At 38.4% G+C, this 22,918-nt stretch overlaps 3 protein-coding genes across 4 annotated transcripts in view; 2 read left to right on the top strand and 1 right to left on the bottom strand.

Annotated features, from left to right (window-relative positions):
• LOC149840488 (calmodulin-binding transcription activator 4-like) overlaps positions 1–7,642 on the top strand; it is a 69,920-nt gene extending 62,278 nt beyond the window's left edge. The window contains exons 7-12 of one of the 2 annotated variants that reach the window (XM_090003178.1): positions 3,297–3,532; positions 3,970–4,476; positions 4,933–5,618; positions 5,938–6,535; positions 6,824–7,117; positions 7,372–7,642. In XM_090003178.1, coding sequence (XP_089859304.1) covers positions 3,297–3,532; positions 3,970–4,476; positions 4,933–5,618; positions 5,938–6,535; positions 6,824–7,117; positions 7,372–7,443 — 2,393 coding nt within the window. In that variant the 3' untranslated portion in view covers positions 7,444–7,642. Of the gene's footprint in view, positions 1–3,296; positions 3,533–3,969; positions 4,477–4,932; positions 5,619–5,937; positions 6,536–6,823; positions 7,133–7,371 lie in introns of those variants that run through there. The other variant, XM_090003179.1, reaches the window with a different exon arrangement.
• An 820-nt stretch (positions 7,643–8,462) lies between these two features.
• LOC149840487 (uncharacterized) lies at positions 8,463–10,304 on the top strand. The gene is made up of 2 exons (XM_090003177.1): positions 8,463–8,610; positions 9,695–10,304. Exons 1-2 carry the CDS (start codon positions 8,464–8,466, stop codon positions 10,157–10,159), a joined length of 612 nt encoding a protein of 203 aa, XP_089859303.1. The 5' UTR covers position 8,463; the 3' UTR covers positions 10,160–10,304.
• Positions 10,305–12,503: 2,199 nt separating this feature from the next.
• On the bottom strand, positions 12,504–21,348 carry LOC149840486 (nuclear transport factor 2B-like). The gene is made up of 2 exons (XM_090004451.1): positions 20,949–21,348; positions 12,504–12,848 (listed from the first exon to the last, which is right to left on the bottom strand). The coding sequence occupies exons 1-2, from the start codon at positions 21,243–21,245 to the stop codon at positions 12,774–12,776; spliced, it is 372 nt and encodes a 123-aa protein (XP_089860577.1). The 5' UTR covers positions 21,246–21,348; the 3' UTR covers positions 12,504–12,773.
• Between the last annotated feature and the right edge of the window lie 1,570 nt (positions 21,349–22,918).

Genomic DNA, 22,918 nt, shown 5'->3' with positions numbered 1-22,918 from the left:
TCAATTTGGGAACATATCTAATTTCTGAAATAGAAAATTTCTTTGTTTTATAGATTTTTTTCAAAATTTCTTATTCCTTCTATTTCAAGAGAAGTCCCATCAGCTGTAAAGACCTTTGACACACTTGTTTTGTTTTTAACACATTCGGATAGACTTTGATTATTTGGAGTCATATGAAAAGATACACCAGATTAAAGGAGCCAAGAAATTTTACCTTGATCGGAAAAAGATGAGGTTGCTGCGCCGGTTGAAGCTTCAGATGAAGAAGAATCACTTTTGATGAGAGGCTGAAGAATCTCCATTAGTTGGGCCATGAAAACTGGTGCATCTTGATCTTTGGGCTCCGATCCAGCAATTGCAACTCTTTTCTCTCTCAACTCCTTAAGTTTGGGACATTGTGGCCTGTAGTGTCCCGATTCATGACAATGATGACAAATAACTTTCTTCTTGTCATAGTCACCATTTTGACGATTGAAGTGAGGAGGTCTATAAGATCGAACATGATTCCCTGGTCTAGACATAGCTAGAACAGAATCATCTTCAGTTTTAGAAGAACCTTTCCGGAGACGATTTTCTTCCATTGTTAATTCTTCAATAGTTTCAACAATAGAAGGATTTTTTTCCCGGTGAAGGAGGGCCGATTTAGTGGTTTCAAATTCCGTCCTCAAATAAGTTATAAACTGGTAAAAATGTTCAGCATCAAGTTGTTTCTGACGAAGATCGATGTCTTCGGCACAATGCCACTTAGGTTCTAAGAGGGAAAGTTCTTCCTAAAGTTTGGACAAACCATTATAATATTCACGAATAGTTTTGTCTCCTTGGGTCATCATTCAAACCTTTTCTTGGAGATTGCACACGCGTGCAATATCTTTAAGGGAATACATATTCTTAAGGTATACCCATGCCTTATCGGCATGATCAAACTTGGCAAGACTTGAGCATTTTTTAATGTCAACGCTATTAATAAGCCATGACATTATCTTCGCATGAGATATTCTCCACTCTTTCCATTTTTTCTCGTAAGAGGCTAGAGTCTTGATTTTCTCTTCTTCCGATAAAGGAACCTCTTTATCTCCCTCCTTTTTAGTAAGTGATAGCTTACATCCACAATCCCCCATAGGCCTTTTCCCCATATATGGTGCTTCATGATTGAAGCCCATGTTATATAGTTTGTATCGCTCAATTTCATAGGCATGATGGTGACTTTATCATTGTCATCCATCGATTACAAGGACAGAGAAAAAATAGGGATAGAAGAGAAACAAGAAGAGAAGTAAGAAAAAGAAAGAGTAACAATACAACAAGACGTGGAATCTTTCCCAACGAAGTGATAAAACACTTCTTCTTCAAGTGGCGAACACTTTTGCAAGCGGGCACGGAAACCGAGGCAGCAAGATGTAGAATCTTTCCCAACGAAGTCATAAAACACTTCTTCTCCAAACACGAGCTGAGATTTGAAATGATGTCTTAACAAGACATTTAAGCATAACCCTTAAGAAGGGTATAAAGGGAACAAAAGGAAAAAAATATTCTTTTATTGAACAAAGAGAATGCAATGCTTAAGAAGCATTTTACAATGTAATACAAGAGGGGCTGAACCCCTATATATACACAGTATGAGAGAGGGAGAGTATGAGAGACTCAATAGAGTCGTTGGACTCATTCCAACGGCTCTAAATAGAGTTGTTGGACTGGAGTCCAACAACTCTATTGCTAGTCAAGTCTTAACTAAGACTTGACTAGTTATGTCATTCTAGTTCAAATTGAACTAGATGACAAAAAAAAAACAGAAAAATAAAAATACAGAAAAAGAAAAGAAAAAATATTATATATATATATAATAATAATATTATTATTATATATATATATATATGTTTACAAATTTACATTTTAACAAATATAACCTCAAGTTGTGTAGAGTGGCTAGAGTTGGTGGCATTTTACTGCCTTGTGAAGGTTCAGAACCAGCCAACATTCTATCCAAAGCATGAATGGTGATGGGTGATTTCAAGAACCTGTAAACCACTAGGCTATGAGGCATTTTAGAAAACAAGGAAGATCATAATACTGTATTGTGTTGAGAGTAAAAAGATATTCAGATGAGTTTCCTTCATGTCTTTTCCTCTCTAATATCCTAGATGGATATTTAGATGCAACTTTTATCGTTTGTGCATCTTCCTATGCTGAGATTCACTCTTTTTCTCTCTTCTATTTATCAAGAAATGCATATATGAGTCAGTCAACTTTTTCTACAATGACTTATCATTTGGAGTGAGATTTGGGTTGGAAAATGGTTGATTTTAGTGGGACTCTACTAATCTCAATATCACTTTGTCCAATTTCTGTTGTGTATCATCCTCTCTATGTGTTGAATATAATGACTTGGTATTTATCTTAAAAAAATTCTAACAAAATTATATGGCTGTCCACAAATAGTGGAATCGTTTGCAGTTTGCATCAGTTGGTGTGTGATGGCATGATTCAACCTGGCTATTAGTTTTCATTATTCTTAGAAATATTGGAGCAGAGGTGTATGCACCAGATAATGACATAGATAGAAGCGGGCGGTTCTCCTCTCTATTTGTGTTCGATACATCTCTCTGTGGCGAAAAATCCCTCAAAACCTTAAGTAGTCTTGGAGAATGTGTAATGCCTACTCTCCGTTTGTTTACACAGCTTCCTTCTCTCTTCATCTCCAGATTCCTATCTAATGGCCCTCCTGAATGTGAGGAAGAAAGAGTTTTTTTTCCCTTGGTTTCTTACTCTTCCTATGGTACGGTCTTTTCTATGAAATCAGTATTTTTTCGAAAGTTAGTGAAGAAAACCCATTAGTTAGTATATGGATACTCATGGTATAGACATACGGCGCTGAGGAACCTGTCTTTTTCCTAATCGACTAGAAACTACTCATCTTTCTTGTTGCTCTGCACGTGGACATACTCCTTGCTTCTAGGGACATTGATCCGAAGCTCGGTCCATGTGCCATTTTTCTTCTCTACCATGACAGATCATTAAAAAGCTGATTTTCTGCATTAAAAGAAAGCAGCTTCTTTTTTAATGCTAATTGTTATTGACCATTCCACGCATTAAAATTAGTTGCCCTCTTTATACTCTCTTGGTTCTTTTATCAGTCAAACTTAGGTAATTTTTTACTCTGAACTGTATCACCTGGCATTGGTTACTTTCCTTGTCTAATGAAATACTCCATATTTTTCTTGTGAACATTTGGATTAAAATTTAAAACATTATTAGATGAAGTGCCAGAAATTGACTTTTGTATTTCACATTCTTTTTAGTCAATCAGGGAAAACAGCATGGGCAGCCATGGAGTGTAAAGTCTCCAGTTGAAAGAAAAGGGTCTCCATCTTGGAAAGAAATGTTGGAGTTATGCTCAAGTTCAGCTGGTTCTGAAGAGAAAAGTCCAATTAGAATAGGTGAGCAGTATTTTTGTGGATTGTCAACAAATGGGACAAGCAAGCTTGGTGGAGAACCTACATTAGATCATTCTAGTACTGGAATTTCCCATGAAAGAGTAAGAATAATGTGCATCAGTTTTCTTCTTTATTTTACCATAGATTACCTTCTTTCCACCAAGGACTGAATTGATGGCTTCTCTTCAGGGAATCATTTATAATAGCTACACTTTTAGAAATTGTTTTTGGATTTCATATCTGTAATGCCCTAAAAGAATTATTTTTGTCTGATCCACTTGATTAATTTAGAACCCTTGGTTCCTATATAGCTATCTAACCCAAAATATGGTGGTTGAAATATTTACAGTTTCTGCTTCCTGCATATATGTTAGCATTTATTTTCCCTGATGCAGCCTTTTTCCTATGCTGTGTATTTTTAGGACTAAAATTTCCTAATGATATTACTTTTTAGGACTAAAATGCAGGACATTAATTTTGTAACATTATACTTGTTACCCCAATTACTGTTTAATGATTTATGAAAATTTGGCCACAGGATTGGGCACAGTTTTCTGAAAATGAGGAACTTTCTGTGCATCCTGATAAACAGCCTATGAATTTGGCTTGGAGCTGGGAAGATGCTAGAGGCAACAGGGGAGAAAATGGTTCAAGTCTTTCTGCAGATAATTTGAGTCAACAACTTCCAGCTGCAGGTTGCTTCCTAGTTGGGAGTGACAACCTTGTATCACCAACTTCAACTGTCTTGCTTCAAGATGTTGAAAGACCTTTAGGTTTGCCAAATTCAGTAAGATCTAGTATTCATGAAGATGAGTGTCATGTTGGGATTTTTGGAAGGGAAACTAGCCTAGAATGGACTGAGACTAAGGATATAAACGTTTCTTCTAGCACATATTCTCCTGAATATCATGCAACCTTGTTTGATCAAGAAAATCATCTAGGGCAACTTCCTGAAGCTAATTCAGGCTTGACTATTGCACAAGTACAAAGATTTACTATTCAAGAAATATCACCAGAATGGGCATACTCTACAGAAGGTTCAAAGGTATTTTCCTCTTTCTGGAAGGTGCTTATTGTGAAGGTCTCTAATCATAGTTGTTGGTGCCATAGGATATTATTTTTGTTATAAATTGCTTTATATGTAAATTTAACTGCTCTTGTTATTTTCCGTAAAAAACTTGAGGGGCTGTTTGGATTAACCATCAATCTGCTTGTACATACATTTACAAAATGGTTAATCACTTTCTGGTTGTATAATAGCATTATTTCATCATTGTTGGTGAAAATTAGCAATGCAAACTTTGTTCATGTCCATGATTTATTTCTCAAATGATATATTCACAGAATTTATTTATTTGATCAATCAGTAGCTTTAGATGCTCCCTTATTTTCTGCATTCTGTATGCCAATAATTGCTCATGAATTTTTATGTTTCTTCTAGTGATGTTCAGAGACTGGCAGCGCTGCCATGATATTAATGTGATTTCCATGTTCTATGCAGGTTATAGTAATTGGGGATTTTCTTTGTGACACATCAGAGTGTGCATGGTGTTGCATGTTTGGCGATGTTGAAGTTCCATTAGAAATTATACAGAAAGGTGTCCTTCGTTGCCAGGCTCCTCCACATGTGACTGGAAAAGTCTCCTTTTATATCACTTCCGGTAACAGAGAACCCTGCAGTGAAATAAAAAAATTTGAGTACCGTTTTAAGCCTGACAGCTACTCTGTGGTCTACAGTCCACCAAAATCTGATTCAGCTAGCTCAATGGAAGAATTGCTGTTGCTTGTTAAATTTGCACAAATGCTTCTGCATGGAAATGTCCATGCTTCAACAGAAAATGATCTGGACTCAAAAGGCACATCCTCAGAACTGTTAAAAAAGGGTGATAATCGATGGGATGGAATTATAGATTCAATTTTAGATGATACAGAGTATTCTTCCAATACCAAGGATTGGTTATTGCAAGAACTTTTGAAGGTGAGACTGGACCAGTGGCTTTCAGAGAAATGCCATATAGATGGAACTTCAACTTGCTCCCTGACCAAGCATGAGCAAGGTATAATACATATGATTGCTAGCTTAGGATACGAGTGGGCCTTGAGTCCAGTACTTAATTCAGGTGTCCTTGTCAATTTCCGAGACAACAATGGATGGACTGCGCTTCATTGGGCTGCAAGATTTGGGAGGTAATTGTCAAATCATATGGATTCTTCGTTAAGTTCAAAACATGCTCCTTGTACCCTTCTAGTGTGTATTCCTGTGCCATGATAATCATAATTTCACCTTACCTTGATGCTTAAAAATGTTGTAGGTCTCTTTGATTTATGTATTTGCTTTGCATGCTTGTCAGTATTCATTTGGAGACAATGTTATCTGCCATCAGAACTAGTTGAGATATTTTAAACAGTTAAACTGCTTCACTTGAAGCTTTTAGCTATTAACCGGACAAAAAGATGGAAATGTTTGTGTAATATAACAAAATACCATGTTAATCATATGTTACAGGGAAGGAATGGTTGCTGCTCTTTTAGCTGCTGGTGCATTTGCTGGAGCTGTGACAGATCCCACTTCACAAGAGCCAGCTGGTAGAACTGCTGCAGCCATTGCTTCTGCCAATGGGCACAAGGGACTTGCAGCATGTCTTTCAGAGGTGGCACTTACAAGTCACCTCTCATCGTTGACATTGGATAAAACTGAAATCTCTGAAGGATCTGCTGCCTTTGAGGCAGAAAAAACTGTGGAAAGCATATCAGAGAGGAGAAATGTGCAACTTCATTTGGGTGATACAGAAGAGCAGCTTTCACTGAAGGATTCTTTGGAAGCTATAAGAAATGCAGTTCAGGCAGCAGCCCGGATTCAGTCTGCTTTCCGTGCTTATTCCTTCAGAAACCGGCAACAGAAATATGCAAACAGTTGCGACGAGTGTGGTTTGACTCAAAACAACATTAATGAGATAATGGCCGCATCAAAACATCACAGGGCTTCACATAATGTTCGTGATCACAAGTTAGATATTGCAGCTACCTGTATTCAAAGGAAATACCTGAGTTGGAAAGGGCAGAAAGACTTCCTAAAGCTTCGAAGAAATGTAGTGAAAATCCAGGTAGGATTTCACCCTTACCTTACGTGATGCATGCAGCACGGCTCTTTGATGTTTATGGATCACCTTAATGCACCGGAGCATATCTCAGTCAAGTTGTCTTCGTACCTTGATAAAACCGTTTAATCCATGTGGCATTTTATGGTTAAAGGCAAAAGTTTCATTATCTAGGAGTTGAAGTATGAGATCTCATTTCAAGATGTTGCAATTAGCATTTTTCATTTTTGATGTATATTGTCTGCACTTGCATATCGTCCTCAGTTTCACATTTCCTTTTTCCCTTCTTGTCAGGCTCATGTGCGAGGGCACCAGGCCCGTAAGAAATACAAGGAATTCTTGTGGACTGCTGGAGTACTCGAAAAGGTTATATTACGCTGGCGTCGGAAAGGCATTGGTTTCCGAGGTTTCAGAACAGAGCAAGAGTCTAACGATGAGGATGAAGATGATGACATACTCAAGTTGTTCCGGAAACAGAAAGTGGATTTGGCTCTCAATGAAGCTGTCTCTAGAGTGCTTTTGCTAATTGATTGTCCCAATGCTCGCCAACAGTATCGACGCATGCTCGAAAGCTATAGGCAAGCCATGGTAAGCTCAATTTAACACTTGAATTTACTGCTATAGCAGTAGCATTTGAGAGTATCAAAGATCTTTTTTGTTGTAAATGCTTTTGTAATATGTTCTTTACTTGTCTGGACTTTGTGACTAGTCTCAACAACAACAACAACTACGCCTTCATCCCAAAACAATTGGGGTCGGCGATATGAACCAAAAAAGAAAATCATTCTGTGACTAGTCTCAACAGCATCCAATAAAATTTTCTTCTCTTGGCCTTTTGGCAGGCTGAAAGACATGCAGAGGGTTCACATGGTGATGATGATTCCATGGAGGCTGATGACTTGAATCAGTTCTGATATTAGTTGGGTTGTCTGGATTCTTGTTGTTAAGATGGCGAGCTTGGATCCCTGCAAAAAGTTGAACGTAGATTGCACATCGACTGATTTTTTCAGAATCAGAAGATTTGTACATAGTCCATTACACGTTACTGTTGTAAGCTTGATTTCCTTGTAAATATGTCATTAGGACCAAATGAGCAATTAAGCTTGTGTTTCTGTGAATGACTCTCTCTCTCTCTCTCACACGCGCATGCAAATAATGCTGACATGAGTAGAAATCTACTCTACTACTGCAAACGGATCCATTACAAGCTGGATATTGTTAGATTCAAATCCAAATATGAGTGTACAATATAGATCATAAACGAATCCAGATCCAAATAAGATCTGATACGACAGGGCTGAATCCAGATCTGAAATATATGTGGTAGTACTGGATCAGGTGAAAATAATAAAAATTAAGCTTTTTACATAAAAAATTTCGCCATGTCAAATTTTGTCCGGACCTGGATTAAATTCAACTTAAAATACTGATCCAAATCCAACTGGAAACCGATCGCAAAACCTAATCCCATCTGAACCAACATTTGGATCAATTGTAAAGACCAAAATCTGGAAATAATGTGTCGGATTCAATTGGATATCTGATCCATTTGCAGCCCTTGCTACTAGCTCATTAGTTTTTTGTATAGGTTTTTTTTTCTCTTTAATATTTGTGGTGGTTAAATGCGAATTCTTCGTAGGCTAGTCGCCTATATATAATTTACCTTAAAAATAATTTTCTAACTGACCTCATGAAAATGGTTCGGGTTAGGATACAGTTTGAACGTGGGATTGGGTTCGGATCCATTAGCTATTAACCGACATTGAACAGCCCGGGTTGGGGGAAGTTACAGACTTCTTCTTCTCCAAAATAACGGGTTAATAACCCGTTATTATAAACGCCATAACGAAAACAACTACCTTCCTGTCAAATGATCATATTTGGATGTATATGTGTGGGACGGAAGAGAAATTCTGCATAGAGTTGTGGAAGAAATGGAAGGGGAGGAGAAGAGCATGAAGATGATCCAGATGGCCATCCAACGGCTCATCGAGGAGAATCGGGAGGATGGTGTCGTCTCTGAGCGCCACGTCATCACCGACGAAGACGACAGGGTCTTGCTCTCCCGTTTGCTATCCCAGGTACTCGTTCTTCCATCACTCTTCCCCTTTCATGAGAAAAAACGAAATAGAAAGAGGATGGATTTTCTTCCCATTTCTTTTGATGGGTAGCGATGAATTTTTCAATTGAGTTGTTTTTCTTTCCGTCTGAATCGTTTTTTGGTCTTTTCCGCGTTGAATTTAAGTGGGTGGTCGTCGATTTTACGGCTTCTGATGAGTTCCTTATTTTCAGTGTTTTATTGCATGTTTTTTGTACACCAGACCATACAAATATGATCTTTATAGTTTTTTCTAGTGAGAAAAAAGAAATTTGTTTCTACATGTTTTGAAAGAATAGATCACATAGCATGTGAATTTTACAAAAGAATCAGGTTTTCTCGTTGAAATAGTCCGATGACAGCATACTTTTTAGTAAAGAAGCAATAATAAAAGAATCTGCAGATTGAGATTAAGCATAAACAGCCTGCAACATTGAAAACCGATCTGTCCACACTATAAGCTTGTAGGAGAGAGAGAGAGAGAGAGAGAGAGAGAGAGAGAGAGCAATTTGTTTTTTTTTCTCTTCCTGTTTCAGGGCTGCCTACTTTTTTGCTTTTACTTTGTTATATAGAGGCAGTGGCTAACTTTTGAATTTGGTTCAAACAAGGCCGTATCTGATCAACAACATAGGGATGCCCAGGTTTAATATACTTATATTCGTGGGCCTGAAATTTCGAATCTCAACTGTGAATTTAAATTTTGGAAAGGAAGATATCACTAAAAGTTCAATTTTTATAATTTGTCTTGTTCGTGAATGTTCTGCAAATTTGAAATCGTATACTGTTGTATCAAATGTGCTGGTGTGAATATAAAGTTGGAATTAGCAAAGCGGATTTCCTTTTGGACATTGTTCTGTTTGACAGAACTTTCGCGTACTTCTAAGAAAATTACTTCCATAATAGTGGGCCTCTGTTGTTGAAATGGTTTAATTCTAAATCTGAATTTTGTAATCTTATGTTCAATTCTCCTGTTTGTTCGGAAGGGAGAAGGATAAAAAACTGTTAGTCATAGACTAACATTATCCCTTTCCATATTCTTCTATTCCAATATCCCCCATGATTTGCAGCTGGAGTTGCTTAAGGCTGGAACCCAGCAGCATTCACCGGTATCCGTGACGAACACCAACCTTTCCGAGTCTGCTGAAGCAAGTGAAGTATGTATCGAAGACGAGACACAGAGCATTGAGAAGCCTGCTGTGGCAACCGAGGAGATACTAAGAGAGCTTAGAAGCTTGAAAAGGCAAAACCAAATCACACATTCGTTGCTTTCTGCCATGATTGTGGTGACTACAGTGTGGCAGCTATCAGAAGTTTCTATTTTACTACTTATGAAGCAGAAGATAAGCCACCCATTTCGGACATTAGGAAGCTTAATCTCAGGAGCATTTAAGGGAGCTGTTGTTGAAGCTGACCAAAGTAAGACTTCTGAGAAGAACCCTATTGTTGAACTGCCTCCTCTCCCGCTAGCAAAAATTCCTGACCTTCCCCTTGGAGACGTCCTATCCTTAATTACAAACAGCAGCAAGGAATGATGCTGCTGCAAGTTTGTTACAGCTGATTGCCTGCCTGTGATGTGAATGCAACCAAGGTCACTATGTTGTTTTTCTCATGTGAATGGCATGTTCTATCTTGTTTTTCTCCAATAGTTGAATAAGATATGGTTTCCATTTTTCTCCAATAGTTTCCATTTTATCCACAAGAATGTGTAGCATGAAGAACCAGGGCTCTGAATTGGAGATCAGTCAAGTTGCAAGATTCAAGTCAGACCCAGTGCGACTTATAACGTTGCAGAATCAAACAAACCATCAGATTAACTCACTGACAGACTCCAGGTCATGCTAGAATTATTGGTTAATAATGCAACAAATTCAACTCTCATATGTCCAATTACATCAGCAACCAAGTCAATCACGTTCCCTCAGTACCAGGACTCTCTCTCTCTCTCTGAACTTGGGGTTCTACTACCAGAGTGACCCTACTGCTCTGTTCCTTAGAAATATGAGTAAACTAAGGAAATAGATAATCAAACTCTTGAAGAAATCAAAACGCTGTAGTACTATTATCATCCTTTTATGGACGTGTATGCCATCAAAAGTCCTGAATGTCGTGGTATTCGTGAGTTTTTATACAGCCAATAAGAATGCTAAAAACCCAAGTAGTTACATATTTTTCCTGACATCTGAAAGCTGCATGTGGAGTCTCCCAAAATCCAAACAGAAAAGGGAACAACCTACTTGGATCAAATTTATATAATACTAGAAAGAGGAAGCAGCAGTATACGACTGTTTGTGGGTCCACCATCGACACTATAAATGTGGCAGGAGTCAGCAAAATGTGTGGTATGGGCACCCATGTGGATGGCTGGAACTTTTTCAACCTCTCATGTGGGTGGGGTGGTGAGACCTGCTTGACAAGGCTTTCTTTTTCAAAGCCATGTTTGGAAGTGAGAAAAATCTCATAAGAAAAATTTAGATATAAAAATTTTTTTATTATGAAAATCAAACTGAGAGAGAGAGAGAGGAGGGGGGGAGAGCAGCTTGTCATATTAAAAAATTTCTCCATAATGAGATGGCGAAAATATTCACATGAAAAACTTGAATTTTTTTAACAAATTGTCTTTCATTTGAAACAATTGGGAAACTGTACCTTTCTTTTTTTTCTCACATTTTTCTTATCATTTCCCACTTCCAAACCTGCCCTTAGTTTTGCACTCACAGTTCTAGAACCCCTTTCTTCACGTTGGGTTTTCCTCTTTATTTTAACCAAGCTATAAAAACATTTTAGTAAGCCATTTGGTGGTGGACATCCACTAGGATCGATGAGCCCGCTAAGCATGCATGCTGCAACCCTGTCAAAATAGTTCATTTGGACGAGCTGAGCCACAGTGGCATGTGTGCTGCTCGACCTTCGGCAGGCCTTCCAGGTCATTTTTCAGCTGGGCTGTAGCCCATCTGGACCAAGTGGGAATCAGAAACCTGGCTCAAGCCCGAGAAATTGGTCAGGGTTTGGTGAACCAACATTCACTCCTCTAACGGAAGTATCGGGCCCTTTCTTTTGTTGCCAGGGTTACACCTTCAGAATATGCCAGAAAAGGGGTTTAGTTCGCTCCACACTTTGCGGTCAGAGATTCGTACTGACAAAGGGGTGGCCATGCTCAGCCTAGCTCACTGCGAAGTCCTACCCTCAACCATGTCCGTTAAACGCATCCAGTCCAAACCTCTACCATGTCAATTAAACGCAGGCGGCGACATGGCCAATCTCCAAGATGGATGGAGCTCAACACAGTCAGCATAACCACCACTAGGCCAGGCAGTCTGGATCAACAAGCATGACCAAGGTGCCAAGCATCACCATTATCAACATGATATACACCGTGCATCCTCCCCTTCAAAGAGAAGCCAGACGAAAAACAAACAGATTTTTTTTCATTGCTATCTAACGGAAGACAGTGAAACCTAAGTGTACCACTGACAAAAATGACCAACTTCATTTAAAAATGAAGAGGCATCAATATCAATCCTTACGTTTAGAAACAAACACAACTCCATCCTAAGGACCAAAATAATGCATGTATCAAGTACCTTGTGCAAAAGTTTTGACATCCCATTCCAAGCTAAAATGATATTCTTCTTGAGTTACCACCATTGAAGGTAATCTTTGGACTAGACTATGTTTTTTCATAATTGAGTGTCCAAAATTTGGCTTCTCTTGTCAATCCAGCAGAAGGCAAAAAAGGGAGAGAGAGAGAGAGAGAGAGAGAGAGAGAGAGAGAGATCACAACCAGGGCGACAGCACAAGGTTAGATGGCAAACAAGTTTTAGCTTTCAATCCGTACAACTAGCTTGGGTTTCCATAATCATCATAACAATTGACCACTACAGCAGAACTACCATTTTTCTTTATCATTGAATTGTCTTGGTGAAAAGAAAATTCACGGATCCTTGGCAGATAACTCAAGCCAACAGTATCATCTCATTTCCACACTCCAAGCAGACTGAAAAAACAGGACATACAAAATCCAACTCCATAAAATAAACAGCCCAAATCCCAAATTTGGGCACCACAACATCAAGGATAGCCCTTTAGCAGTACAAAGCAAACCCCTCAAAACAATTCACCACTCAAACCCAATAATGTGCTACATTTTTAAGCATAATTCAGCCGAAATATGTCATTTAAGACATAAAAGCTCCCTTGTGGAGTTGGAATCAAATGGAACATCTGGAATGAAAGCAAGCAAGAGTTAAAAAGCTGATATAGAACAATAAGAGAATGGACCATTTCAGATTAACAAGACAAACTGAACTTCTTAAAATATATGAACTGTTAGCCACTTGAGAATAGGTAACTGACCCATTGCAATTTGCAATATAGAATATATTTTCGCATTAAAATACAACAGCCATCATTAACTAATAATATTATGAAGATGTGATGTAACATAAGTTATTGCAACAAAAAACTGAAAGCAAAATCACATCATCTTTTCTTGCGTCACCCTACCTGTTTTTCACATGCATAAGCAGCAGCAGAAACAACAGAGCAAAGTCAAGGCAATCTAAGCAGGAAAAGAGGGGAAGAAAGTGTAGAGATAGGAAAAAAGGAACAAAGGATTGTTTCTTTATCTCCCTCCCTTTTTTCACATTTATATTGAACCTAACAAAGAATTTGCAAAACTACAATTGAAAGTCAGCCGTGGGGTATTAAAAATTCACAATATAAAACAACAAAATGGCATGTCATCTTAAATCTGCAAATTATTTGTGTCTGAGCCATTATGATTAATAAGCATTAAATAAAAGTTCAAAATAGAAACATGCATAACTAATGTCGAATTTAACGTTTGTTCAGGACCACAGGACGTGCTAGGGTCCCGTTGAATTCTACCTGGTAAATCCCGCCACAGGTTGTTTTCTACCTCTCGTACACATACATGCCAAGCTCCTTTTCATCAAGAAAAGAGGACTCCTAGTTCCAACTTCCATCTTGGAGCAAGGTGAATGGGCTAGGATCGGGCTGTTGGATTGGGCAAGGTTAGGAAGGGCAGGAAGGGATTGGAAGATAATAAAATAACGAAAGGCTTTTCCAGCCAGAAGAAGGGAAGCAGCACAAGCAAAGGAATGACATGATTCGGAAACAGGGGCGAGAGCTAAATCTGAGTTATTTGAAACAATAACCAACTGAATGGCGAATGGTTTATACATATAGAAAGTAGACCCTTCTCAGTTGGAGTTGGGTACGTCCACCGTAGGGGCAAAGCCTGCGTAAATACACATGCCATGCTCATGCTGCTCCTACTTGCTATTCAGACTGAAAAGTCATAAACCTCGAGGCCTGACACTAGAAGGCGGGCAATACTATGGTTGTTCTGCAACAAGGAAAGAAGACAAGACGGTTGTGATGGGGCTCTTTGCTGGGCACAAAGCCAATGCCCATAGTGCGAGCTCAAGAAGAAAAATCATAAATGTGAAATAAAGGACAAGATCATTTTAAAAACACATAGTTGTGGCACAAAATAATTAAACATGATCATTTGCAAACGCAAGTTTTTTATCCCCACATGACTAGTTTGGGAAAAGTAATAGAAGAGACGCACATGTAACTTCCTAATAGTGCTCCCCCTTGTTAATCTAATTAAAGTTACGAAACCAAAAGCAAAAAATTGAATCGAGCATGTGCCATTTCGGGTGGATATTAACAAGTTCACTGTGCTCTTTGCATCTAAACAATTCAAAGGCATACGATAGTTCCACACATCAATTAATTGTCAGGGCTGGGAAACAAGTACAGCCACTTGTGGCTTGGCTCATGTCCCGCTCATCTCGTTCAAACTCTTAAAATAAGCTCAAAACAAGTCAAACATCAAGAGTATGTGCTCTGCTCAGCTAGGCTCATCTAAGCTCATTAAATAATAACAAATATACTTTAGGTAAATTTTACATTCTATAATATAGTGTAGAACAAATGATTGAAGTATTTGGTTTGCAGTCAATAGGTCTAGAATTAAAATCTTATGGGTTCCAGCTCTGAAACAATCCATTTTTTTGGAAAACAAGCCAGCTTGAGCTCAGCTTATTTAGCTTGGGCTCGTTATGAGCTCGAACTAGCTTGGCTCATCGCAAGAATGAGCCAAGCTTGAACACTTCAGGGTCAGCTCACTCCGCTTGTTTACCAGCGCTAGTCACCACAAAGAGTCACATCTTTTAATGTGTTCTCTTTGTAAATTTAATAAATGCCCTTGCCAGTGACAATTAATGCATGAAACCACGTCTGTATTTCTGAACTTGCCAGAAGCAAGCATATATGGTGAAATCACTACATCCATGTCTAGACAAGGACATGAAAATTCACAATCTCATAGACACAATACACATAGCACATATACATGTTCTTAATATTTATGTATTTATTTATTTGTCTATGTGCACGTGTTACCCAGAGACAAAGCTCCATAGATTATGTTGTTATAGAACTACAAACTAGAGCATAGTTTAAAAACTCGCCGGGTCAATCCAGTGACTCATTTGACTCGGCCCGGACCGCCCAGTCACTGCAAAAACGAGTACAAACTTGTCTTGTACAAAACTCGACCGAGTCACCGAGTTGACCACGCTAAGTCATGAACGAGTAGGCCGGGTCATGGGCGAGTCATGCATATATATACAAATATAACATATTTTATATATAATTACATTATATGAAATATAATAACTATATTATGTATATTATATATAAAAATATGGTTATACATATATTAATAAAATTATACATTAAATATATTATAAAAAAATATCATATAATGCATATTATATAATAAATAAATACATAACATTTAAAAGTGGGGAGAAAGGATTTTAGATTTTGGTTTGTCCTATGATATGATCTTAGCAAACACTTGGTTTAGGAAGAGTGAGTCTCGTCTAGTAACATTTAAAAGTGGGGTTAATACGAATCAGATATATTCTTTCCTACTTAGAAAGAGAGATAGGGGTTGTTGCATCGATTGTAAGGTTATACCAGAAGAAAGTGTAGCTACATAACATAAAGTCTTAATTTTAGATCTTAGAATTAGACAATGCCGCAAAAGGGATAGACATAAGATAGATCCTGGAATTAAGTGGTGGGCACTGAAAGGAGCTAAACAAGAAATGTTTGTAGAGCAGGTAGTTAAGGAAGCTGATTGGTGTCTCGAGGAGGATTCAGAATCAATGTGGAATAAGATAGCGGGTGGCATGAGAAGGGTGGCTAAGGAGGTATTGGGAGAGTCTAAAGGCGGTGTACTGCTAGGTATGGATACATCGTGGTGGAACGAGGATGTCAAATTAGCTATTAAGGTTAAAAGAGAGTGTTATAGAAATCTAAGTAAGAGTCGTGATAATGAGAATTTGGAGAAGTATATGATAGCAAAGAAGGAAGCTAAAAAAGTAGTTCGAAACACGAGGGATAAGGTATATAAGGGGGTTTATGACAAGTTGGATACCAAAGAGGCCGAGAAGGATATTTATAGGCTTGCAAAGATGAGAGATAGGAAATCGAGGGATCTTGGTATGGTTAGATGTATCAAAGATAAAACGCAAAGGGTTTTAGTCAAAGATGAGAAGATTAAGGAGAGATGGAAATATTATTTTGATAAGCTATTTAATGAAAGTCATGCTCAGGATCTTGGAGACTTCTCCATTCCCTTTCATGAGATGAATCGTGACTTCATGCGCAAGATTCAAAAGAAAGAAATTGCAGAGGCTTTGAAGAAAATGAAATCAAGAAGGGTAGTTGGCCCAGATGGTATACCTATCGAGGCTTGAAAATGCTTGGGAGAGAAAGGTTTAGAATGATTGACAAATCTTTTTAACAAGATTTGGCGGACAAATAAGATGCCTAATGAGTGGAGGAAGAGTACTTTGGTGCCTCTATATAAGAATAAGGGTGATATACAAGATTGCACAAACTATCGTGGTATAGAACTCATGAGTCATACTATGAAACTTTGGGAGAGGGTGATTGAGTCTAGGTTGAGGAAGGTTGTCATGATATCGAAGAATCAATTTGGTTTTATGCCTGAAAGATCAACTATGAAAGCTATACATCTTCTTAAACAACTTATTGAGAGAAATAGAGAGAGGAACAAAGATTTGCATATGGTTTTTATTGATTTGGAGAAGGCATACAATAGAGTACCTAGGGACGTTCTCTGGTGGACAATGATGAAGAAATGTGTTTCTCTCAAGTACATTAGTATAATTAAAGATATGTATGAAGGAGTAGTAACCAATGTCCACACTTGTGGAGGGGTGACAACCAATTTTCCTATAACGGTTGGGTTACATCAAGGATTTGCTTTAAGCCCTTTCCTATTTGCTATAGTGATGGATGAGCTTACGAGATCAATTCAGAAAATGTGTCGTGGTGTATGTTGTTTGCTGATGATATTATTTTGATTGATGAGTCTAGAGCTGGGGTTAATGCTAAGTTAGAATTATGGAGACAGACATTGGAAGCAAGAGGTTTTAAGCTGAGTAAGAATAAGACAAAATATATGGAATGTCGGTTTAGTAAGCAACGAAGTAGTGATGGGAGTGTAGTGAAGCTTGGTGAGCAAGAAATACCGGTGGATGATTGTTTCAAATATTTGGGATCTATCATTCAAATTGATGGAGAAATTGATGGAGATGTAAATCATAGGATAAAGGTTGGGTGGATGAAATGAAAAAGTACAACTCGAGTGTTGTGCGATCATAGAATGCCATTGCGGTTGAAGAGAAAGTTTTATAGGACGACTATTAGGCCCGCTTTACTATATGGTACGGAATGTTGGGCTGCCAAGAGACATCATATTCAAAAAATGAGTGTAGCTGAGATGCGTATGCTTAGATGGATGTGTGAAAATACAATAAAAGATAAGATTCGGAACGAGGAGATACGTAAGAAGGTAGCCGTTGCACCCATTGAAAATAAGATGAGAGAGAATCGTTTACGGTGGTTTGGACATATTGGGCAAAGGCCTAATGATGCTCCAATTAGAAGGATGGAGAAATGGGAAAATATATTAGCTAAAAGAGGTCGGGGTAGGCCTAGGAAGACATGGATGGAGATGATAGGAAAGGATATGAATGCTTTGAAACTCACCGAGGACATGGCATTGGATAGAAATGATTGGAAGAGAAGGATTCATGTGGAAGGCCCAAAATGATTTTCTTTTTTGGTTCATATCGCCGACCCCAATTGTTTTGGGATGAAGGCGTAGTTGTTGCATATTATATAATAATATATTGATAAAATATTGTAAAATATACATAATATATACATATATTTATATAATTTGTATAAAATATAAAGTTAACATGACCTGGCCGAGTCATAGAGTTGACCCGGCCGAATCACCGAGTTGACCCGGCCAAATCACCGAGTTGACCCGGCCAAATCACCGAGTCACTTAAGGAAGAGCCAAGTGACGAATCAATGAGTTTTATATTCATAAGATATTTTGTCATGAAAATCTTGGAGACAAAGATGGATTTTCTAGAAAAAAATCTCAAAAGCTTTTTTAAAAGCAAGAAAGGAATAAAAAATACAAATGAACAGGGACAACTAAATTTTCGTTTAGAAATGAATTCCTCAAGAACTTCTCTAGAAAAATTGAAATAACGCAACAAAATTAACATGTTTTTTTTTAATGCTGAGAAACTAAATTCTCTGATATTTATTTTTTCGTTCTTCAACCCACAAGGAAAATAGTGAGTACAACACATGGTGGTAAGTCATTTCTAAGAAATGATCATCCACTTACAACTTGAAACATCAATGGCAACACAAAAAAGGCCATGCATCTCAAGACCATCCCCCTCTCCCTGATTATCTTTTTTAACACAAGATAAAGAATAAACACTACAAACAATTTTAAAATCCAAATGCTTTATGCATTTAAAGGGGGAAATGAATTGACAAGACATTAAGAAGAGACGTCCCTCAATGTTACCAAAAGCCAAAAAGGCCCATCAATAGGCCTAAAATAAGTATCATAAATGTGGCCTTTTTTGTTCATATATATCACCAAAATCGTGAAGAATTTAGCTTCAATTAACAGTAATAATTCAAAAATCACAATTACTCCCTATTAAGTTATAATTTGAAAGAAAGCATCCACAAGATAAGGAAATTAAACTTGAACCTATCCGATGAAAGATTCAGGCACCAAAAGAAGGAAGAGCAAGCCAAAATCACATCAACCAACACAAACAAAAATATCTTTTAGGCAAATCCTGCTACACCAAAAGTAACCAATACACTTTTCATAGATGACAAATTCCTAGTCCATCAGGCCACCAGATATTGGAGAAAATGAAGGTCAGAGTTCAAATCCAGCCAGAAGTAAATGGATCTTGGAGAAATACCATTTGGTTTATCAGTCGGCAAGGATGTAGGTGCAGATAGATCCAAATTTGAAGGATACAGCAGTAAAAAATCATAGTCTCATAAGCATAAGAAAACAGATCCAACATTAATGATCCATACCCTAAAAGATCACCTTCAAAGCATCATTCAATTTGTCCTTATAGTCTAAGTAACCATTCATATAGAAAGCAATCTAGAGGAGTTGATGGAGGCAAACTTATAACCTTGTTCCACCCATGCATCATGTCACATCCACACACAGTACACTGTTGTATTATGGGTAAGATCCATAGAAGAATCTATAAGCCTTTCATGCTAACTTATCTCACCACGGGAAGTGGATGGAATGAGTCATCCTGAATATCAACTCAGGATGAATGATGTATCGGCTAGACCCAAGACGCTTGAGCAAGAAGTTGGAACTAATTTGTCTCCTCCATGTGCCAATGACATAACTTGAGCAAACAGCTGTAGGACATACTCTTGTACACAATGTGTGAAGGAGTTACAATAAAATGTTCGCCTGACTAAAGGAGGAAGGAAGGCAGAAGGACCTTTCACTCATTATGATGGAAACCGTAACCCTTCAAAACAGGCATTGACTATCTCTTAAAAAGAAAAATCCTCGTACTTGTATGTACAAAATCATCCTGAATCACCTAAGGATGCTAGAAACAGTTCATCTCCATGAACAACCACCAGAACTCGACCAATCGTCAGAGTTAAGGGCTTCAATAACAGAATCGCATCAACCAATCCCTAGTTGATAGACTAGGAGTACAGACTCCTCCACTACGACAATCAATATAGGAGAACTAGAATGATCCATTTATCTACTAACATCGTTGAATATCTAGAGACTGGACATGAGCATGGCAGTCCTCCTCTTGAAGGTTGAAATCAGCAAGTAACAGAAGCAAATCGATTAAGGCATGACTCAGGCATTTTACATTCCACTAAAACTGAATCTAACCTATCCTTCAAACAAAATTCCTAGCAGGTATATATAAGGACAATCATAAATGTCACTACTATAAATGCTTCCAACACCTCTTAGAAAACCAATAGAAAGAAAACATACATTGTAATTGAATCGTCACCACCATCAATGAAACAATCCCTCCTAACCAATTCATTTTTGCTGCATAAATTGTACTAACTTGCAAGGCCCTTAAATTCATACCCATTAAGCAAAAACTTCAAGAAACATGAATAAGATTAAATGACAAGAAGCAAAAAAAGTGTTAATAATCAACCAAACATACATTATAAATCATCACCACCATCAATAAGTCAACAACCCCAAAACCTGATCAGACAAAAAAACCCAGAAAGTCATCCATCAACACCAAATCACAGTACAAATCCCGAACAAAAGAAAAAAGAAGAAAAAATTCCTCACCTCATCAAATCTACAAAACCCCCTAAACCCTAGATCGTCAACTATCAACACCTAATAACAAGAATAATCAACAACCCACAAAAAAATGAAATATAAGCTCCATATCTTAGAATCAAAGAACGATCTCAAAATCCCCCAAACTACCAACCACCAAAATCAAACCAAACCCAACCAAATCAACCACAAAATCACACAAAAACCCTAAAAACCAACCGAGAAATCCATAAGCTCGAAAATACCATCCATCAAAACCAATCAAATCAACCAAAAAAAGAAAACTCCCCAAGCCCCAAAACCCCAAAATCAAGTTCATGATCTCAAGCAAATATAAAAACATTATAAAACCAATCCACCAAATAATCAACCAAACCGAACCTTAATCCCCAAATCACCATCCACCAGGAAAAGAAAAAACAACGGATCAACAAAACCAAAAAAATCAAACTAAAACCGGTTTCGGCGATGACACCGCGGAGTCGACAGACAGAAGCAGAGAGACAGAGAGGAGGAGGAGAGGGGGAGTAGATGACCTGGCTGAACTTAAGAGGGTGCTGTTCTCCGGCGAGTTGGAGGTTACCGGAGACGAAGACGAGCATGCCGCCAGCGGGACCGGAGGGCTGGCAGTCGACGGTGGTGATGCTGTGCTGGCACTGCTGGAAGGGGAGGGAAGTGAGCTTGGCGGCGATGGCCTGCGCGCCCTGTATCTTCTGGCCCTCGAAGGTCAGCATCGAGCCCTCCTGGTAGAGATTGGCGAGGCCCACCCTGTTGGCGTCGAAGGTGCTGTAGTAGTGCTCCACGAATGCCTTCGCCACCGAGTCTGGATCCATCGATTAACGCTCACTACCAAGATCCCCTTACCAATCCCTCTTCACTCTCTCTTCTCCGCTAGCGAGCGAGAGAACGAGGGCGACGACGATTTGCAGCGAGGTTAGAGAGACAGAAGAAAGTGGACTATTTGAGGAAGGTGATAAGGGTATTTTTGTCATTATAGCTATATAGCGAGAGAGTAGACGGATGTAACCCGAATCCGAATTCGATTAGTCGGATTCGGCAGCCAAATCCGGATCCCATTAGAATCGGATTCAGATTCGGTATTAATTTTGCATTAAAATCCAAAACCAAATCTGATTAAAACCTGAGTCCGATTAAGTGTAAATAATGGGTTTTAGACTAGTCGAATCTGGATTCAGTTTTATTTTTTTATCCAACTCTGAATCCGAATCCTAATCCCATTATAGGTCCAATCCAATTCAGTTTTATCTTTTTTCATCCAAATCTGACCCGTTGACACGCAAGAGAAAGAGAGACATATATATATATATATATATATATATATATATATATATAGAGAGAGAGAGAGAGAGAGAGAGAGAGAGAGAGAGAGAGAGAGAGAGTTTGTGGGACGAATCGGCGTCTGCCACACCCTGGGCTGGGAGGTTCGTGCTAGGTCTGACAGATACGGGCACGACACGACTAGTGACTCGAGTTCAACATGCAAGTTCAAAAATTTTGAAAATTCAGTTGCTAGAAGTAATGACAATGAATCCTATTTCATCTGATATCCAATTCAATTGAATTTGATTTTGTTTAGTTGCATTTGATAAGCCAAAACAATATCTGATTATAATCTAATGCAGATATGGTTTTGATTTTTTGCTACTGAATCCAACAACAAATATTAGAATTTAATGAATATCCGAATTTATTAAATTCATTAACTGAATTAATAAAATAATATTTGCACTGAGTGACGCGAGCGTGTCATAACTATCCATCTCATGTCACTCATAGATAGAGATGTAAATAGTCCGGGTTCGGGTGAGATGTAGCCAATATCAAATCCAACTAATCGAATATTAACTATTCGGACCCAATTATAATTCTATGGAACCCAAACCTTTTTTTGAGAAATCATCCCAAGATCCGAGACCTAGACCTGCTGGCTCTGCCTATTATACTTACGGTCACTGTCCTTGCCTCAGAGAGTCGTCGTGTTTCAGCTTGCTTAAGGGGGGTGACGCCTGTGGAATTTGAACCTAGATCACCTGCTTGGAGGCCTAGGTCCCAAAGAACTTAGACCTGGAAGGCTAATCAATTGAAAGAATAGGCTTGATTTTCTCAACTGTCGCGCCCGCAGTCGAAGTTCGATTCCCACGGGAGCTACCGCCTTTGCATAAGCCCTAGGGGGCAAGGGTATCAGGACTCGGGTTCGCTTAACAAATAAAAAAAAAATGACACTTAGACCTGAACCCACCAAAGTAAAATGCAATAAGAGATTTCGATCAGGATCAGTTGGAAGAAGGTTCTACCACCGAGGTGGTATCCCATGTGGTAAGCAGGGTCCTGTGCCAAGCTGAAGGCTCAAGTTCGAATCCATCTGCCCACATGGGGCTTAAAAGATATCTGGTAGGGGTCTGGCCTAACCCCAGCTTGCCTTTCAAAAAAAAAAAAAAGGTCCTAGTCATACCTGGATCCTTACATCTATATTCTGACTTGAATC

The sequence above is a fragment of the Nuphar pumila genome, chromosome 4 (genome assembly GCF_984573655.1).
Source record: "Nuphar pumila chromosome 4, dmNupPumi1.hap1.1, whole genome shotgun sequence".
In the NCBI taxonomy this organism is placed as follows: Eukaryota; Viridiplantae; Streptophyta; class Magnoliopsida; order Nymphaeales; family Nymphaeaceae; genus Nuphar; species Nuphar pumila.
The sequence above is the reverse complement of the archived record's forward strand: the minus strand, read 5'-3'. Positions and strand labels throughout refer to the sequence as shown.

Coding starts and splice junctions, on each gene's coding strand:
- LOC149840487 (XM_090003177.1), top strand. CDS start 8,464: ATGGAAGGGGAGGAGAAGAGCATGAAGATGATCCAGATGGCCATCCAA. Junction 8,611..9,694: donor TCTCCCGTTTGCTATCCCAG/GTACTCGTTCTT, acceptor CATGATTTGCAG/CTGGAGTTGCTTAAGGCTGG.
- LOC149840486 (XM_090004451.1), bottom strand. CDS start 21,245: ATGGATCCAGACTCGGTGGCGAAGGCATTCGTGGAGCACTACTACAGC. Junction 12,849..20,948: donor ACCCTCTTAAGTTCAGCCAG/GTCATCTACTCC, acceptor CTTTCATTCCAG/ATGTTCCATTTGATTCCAAC.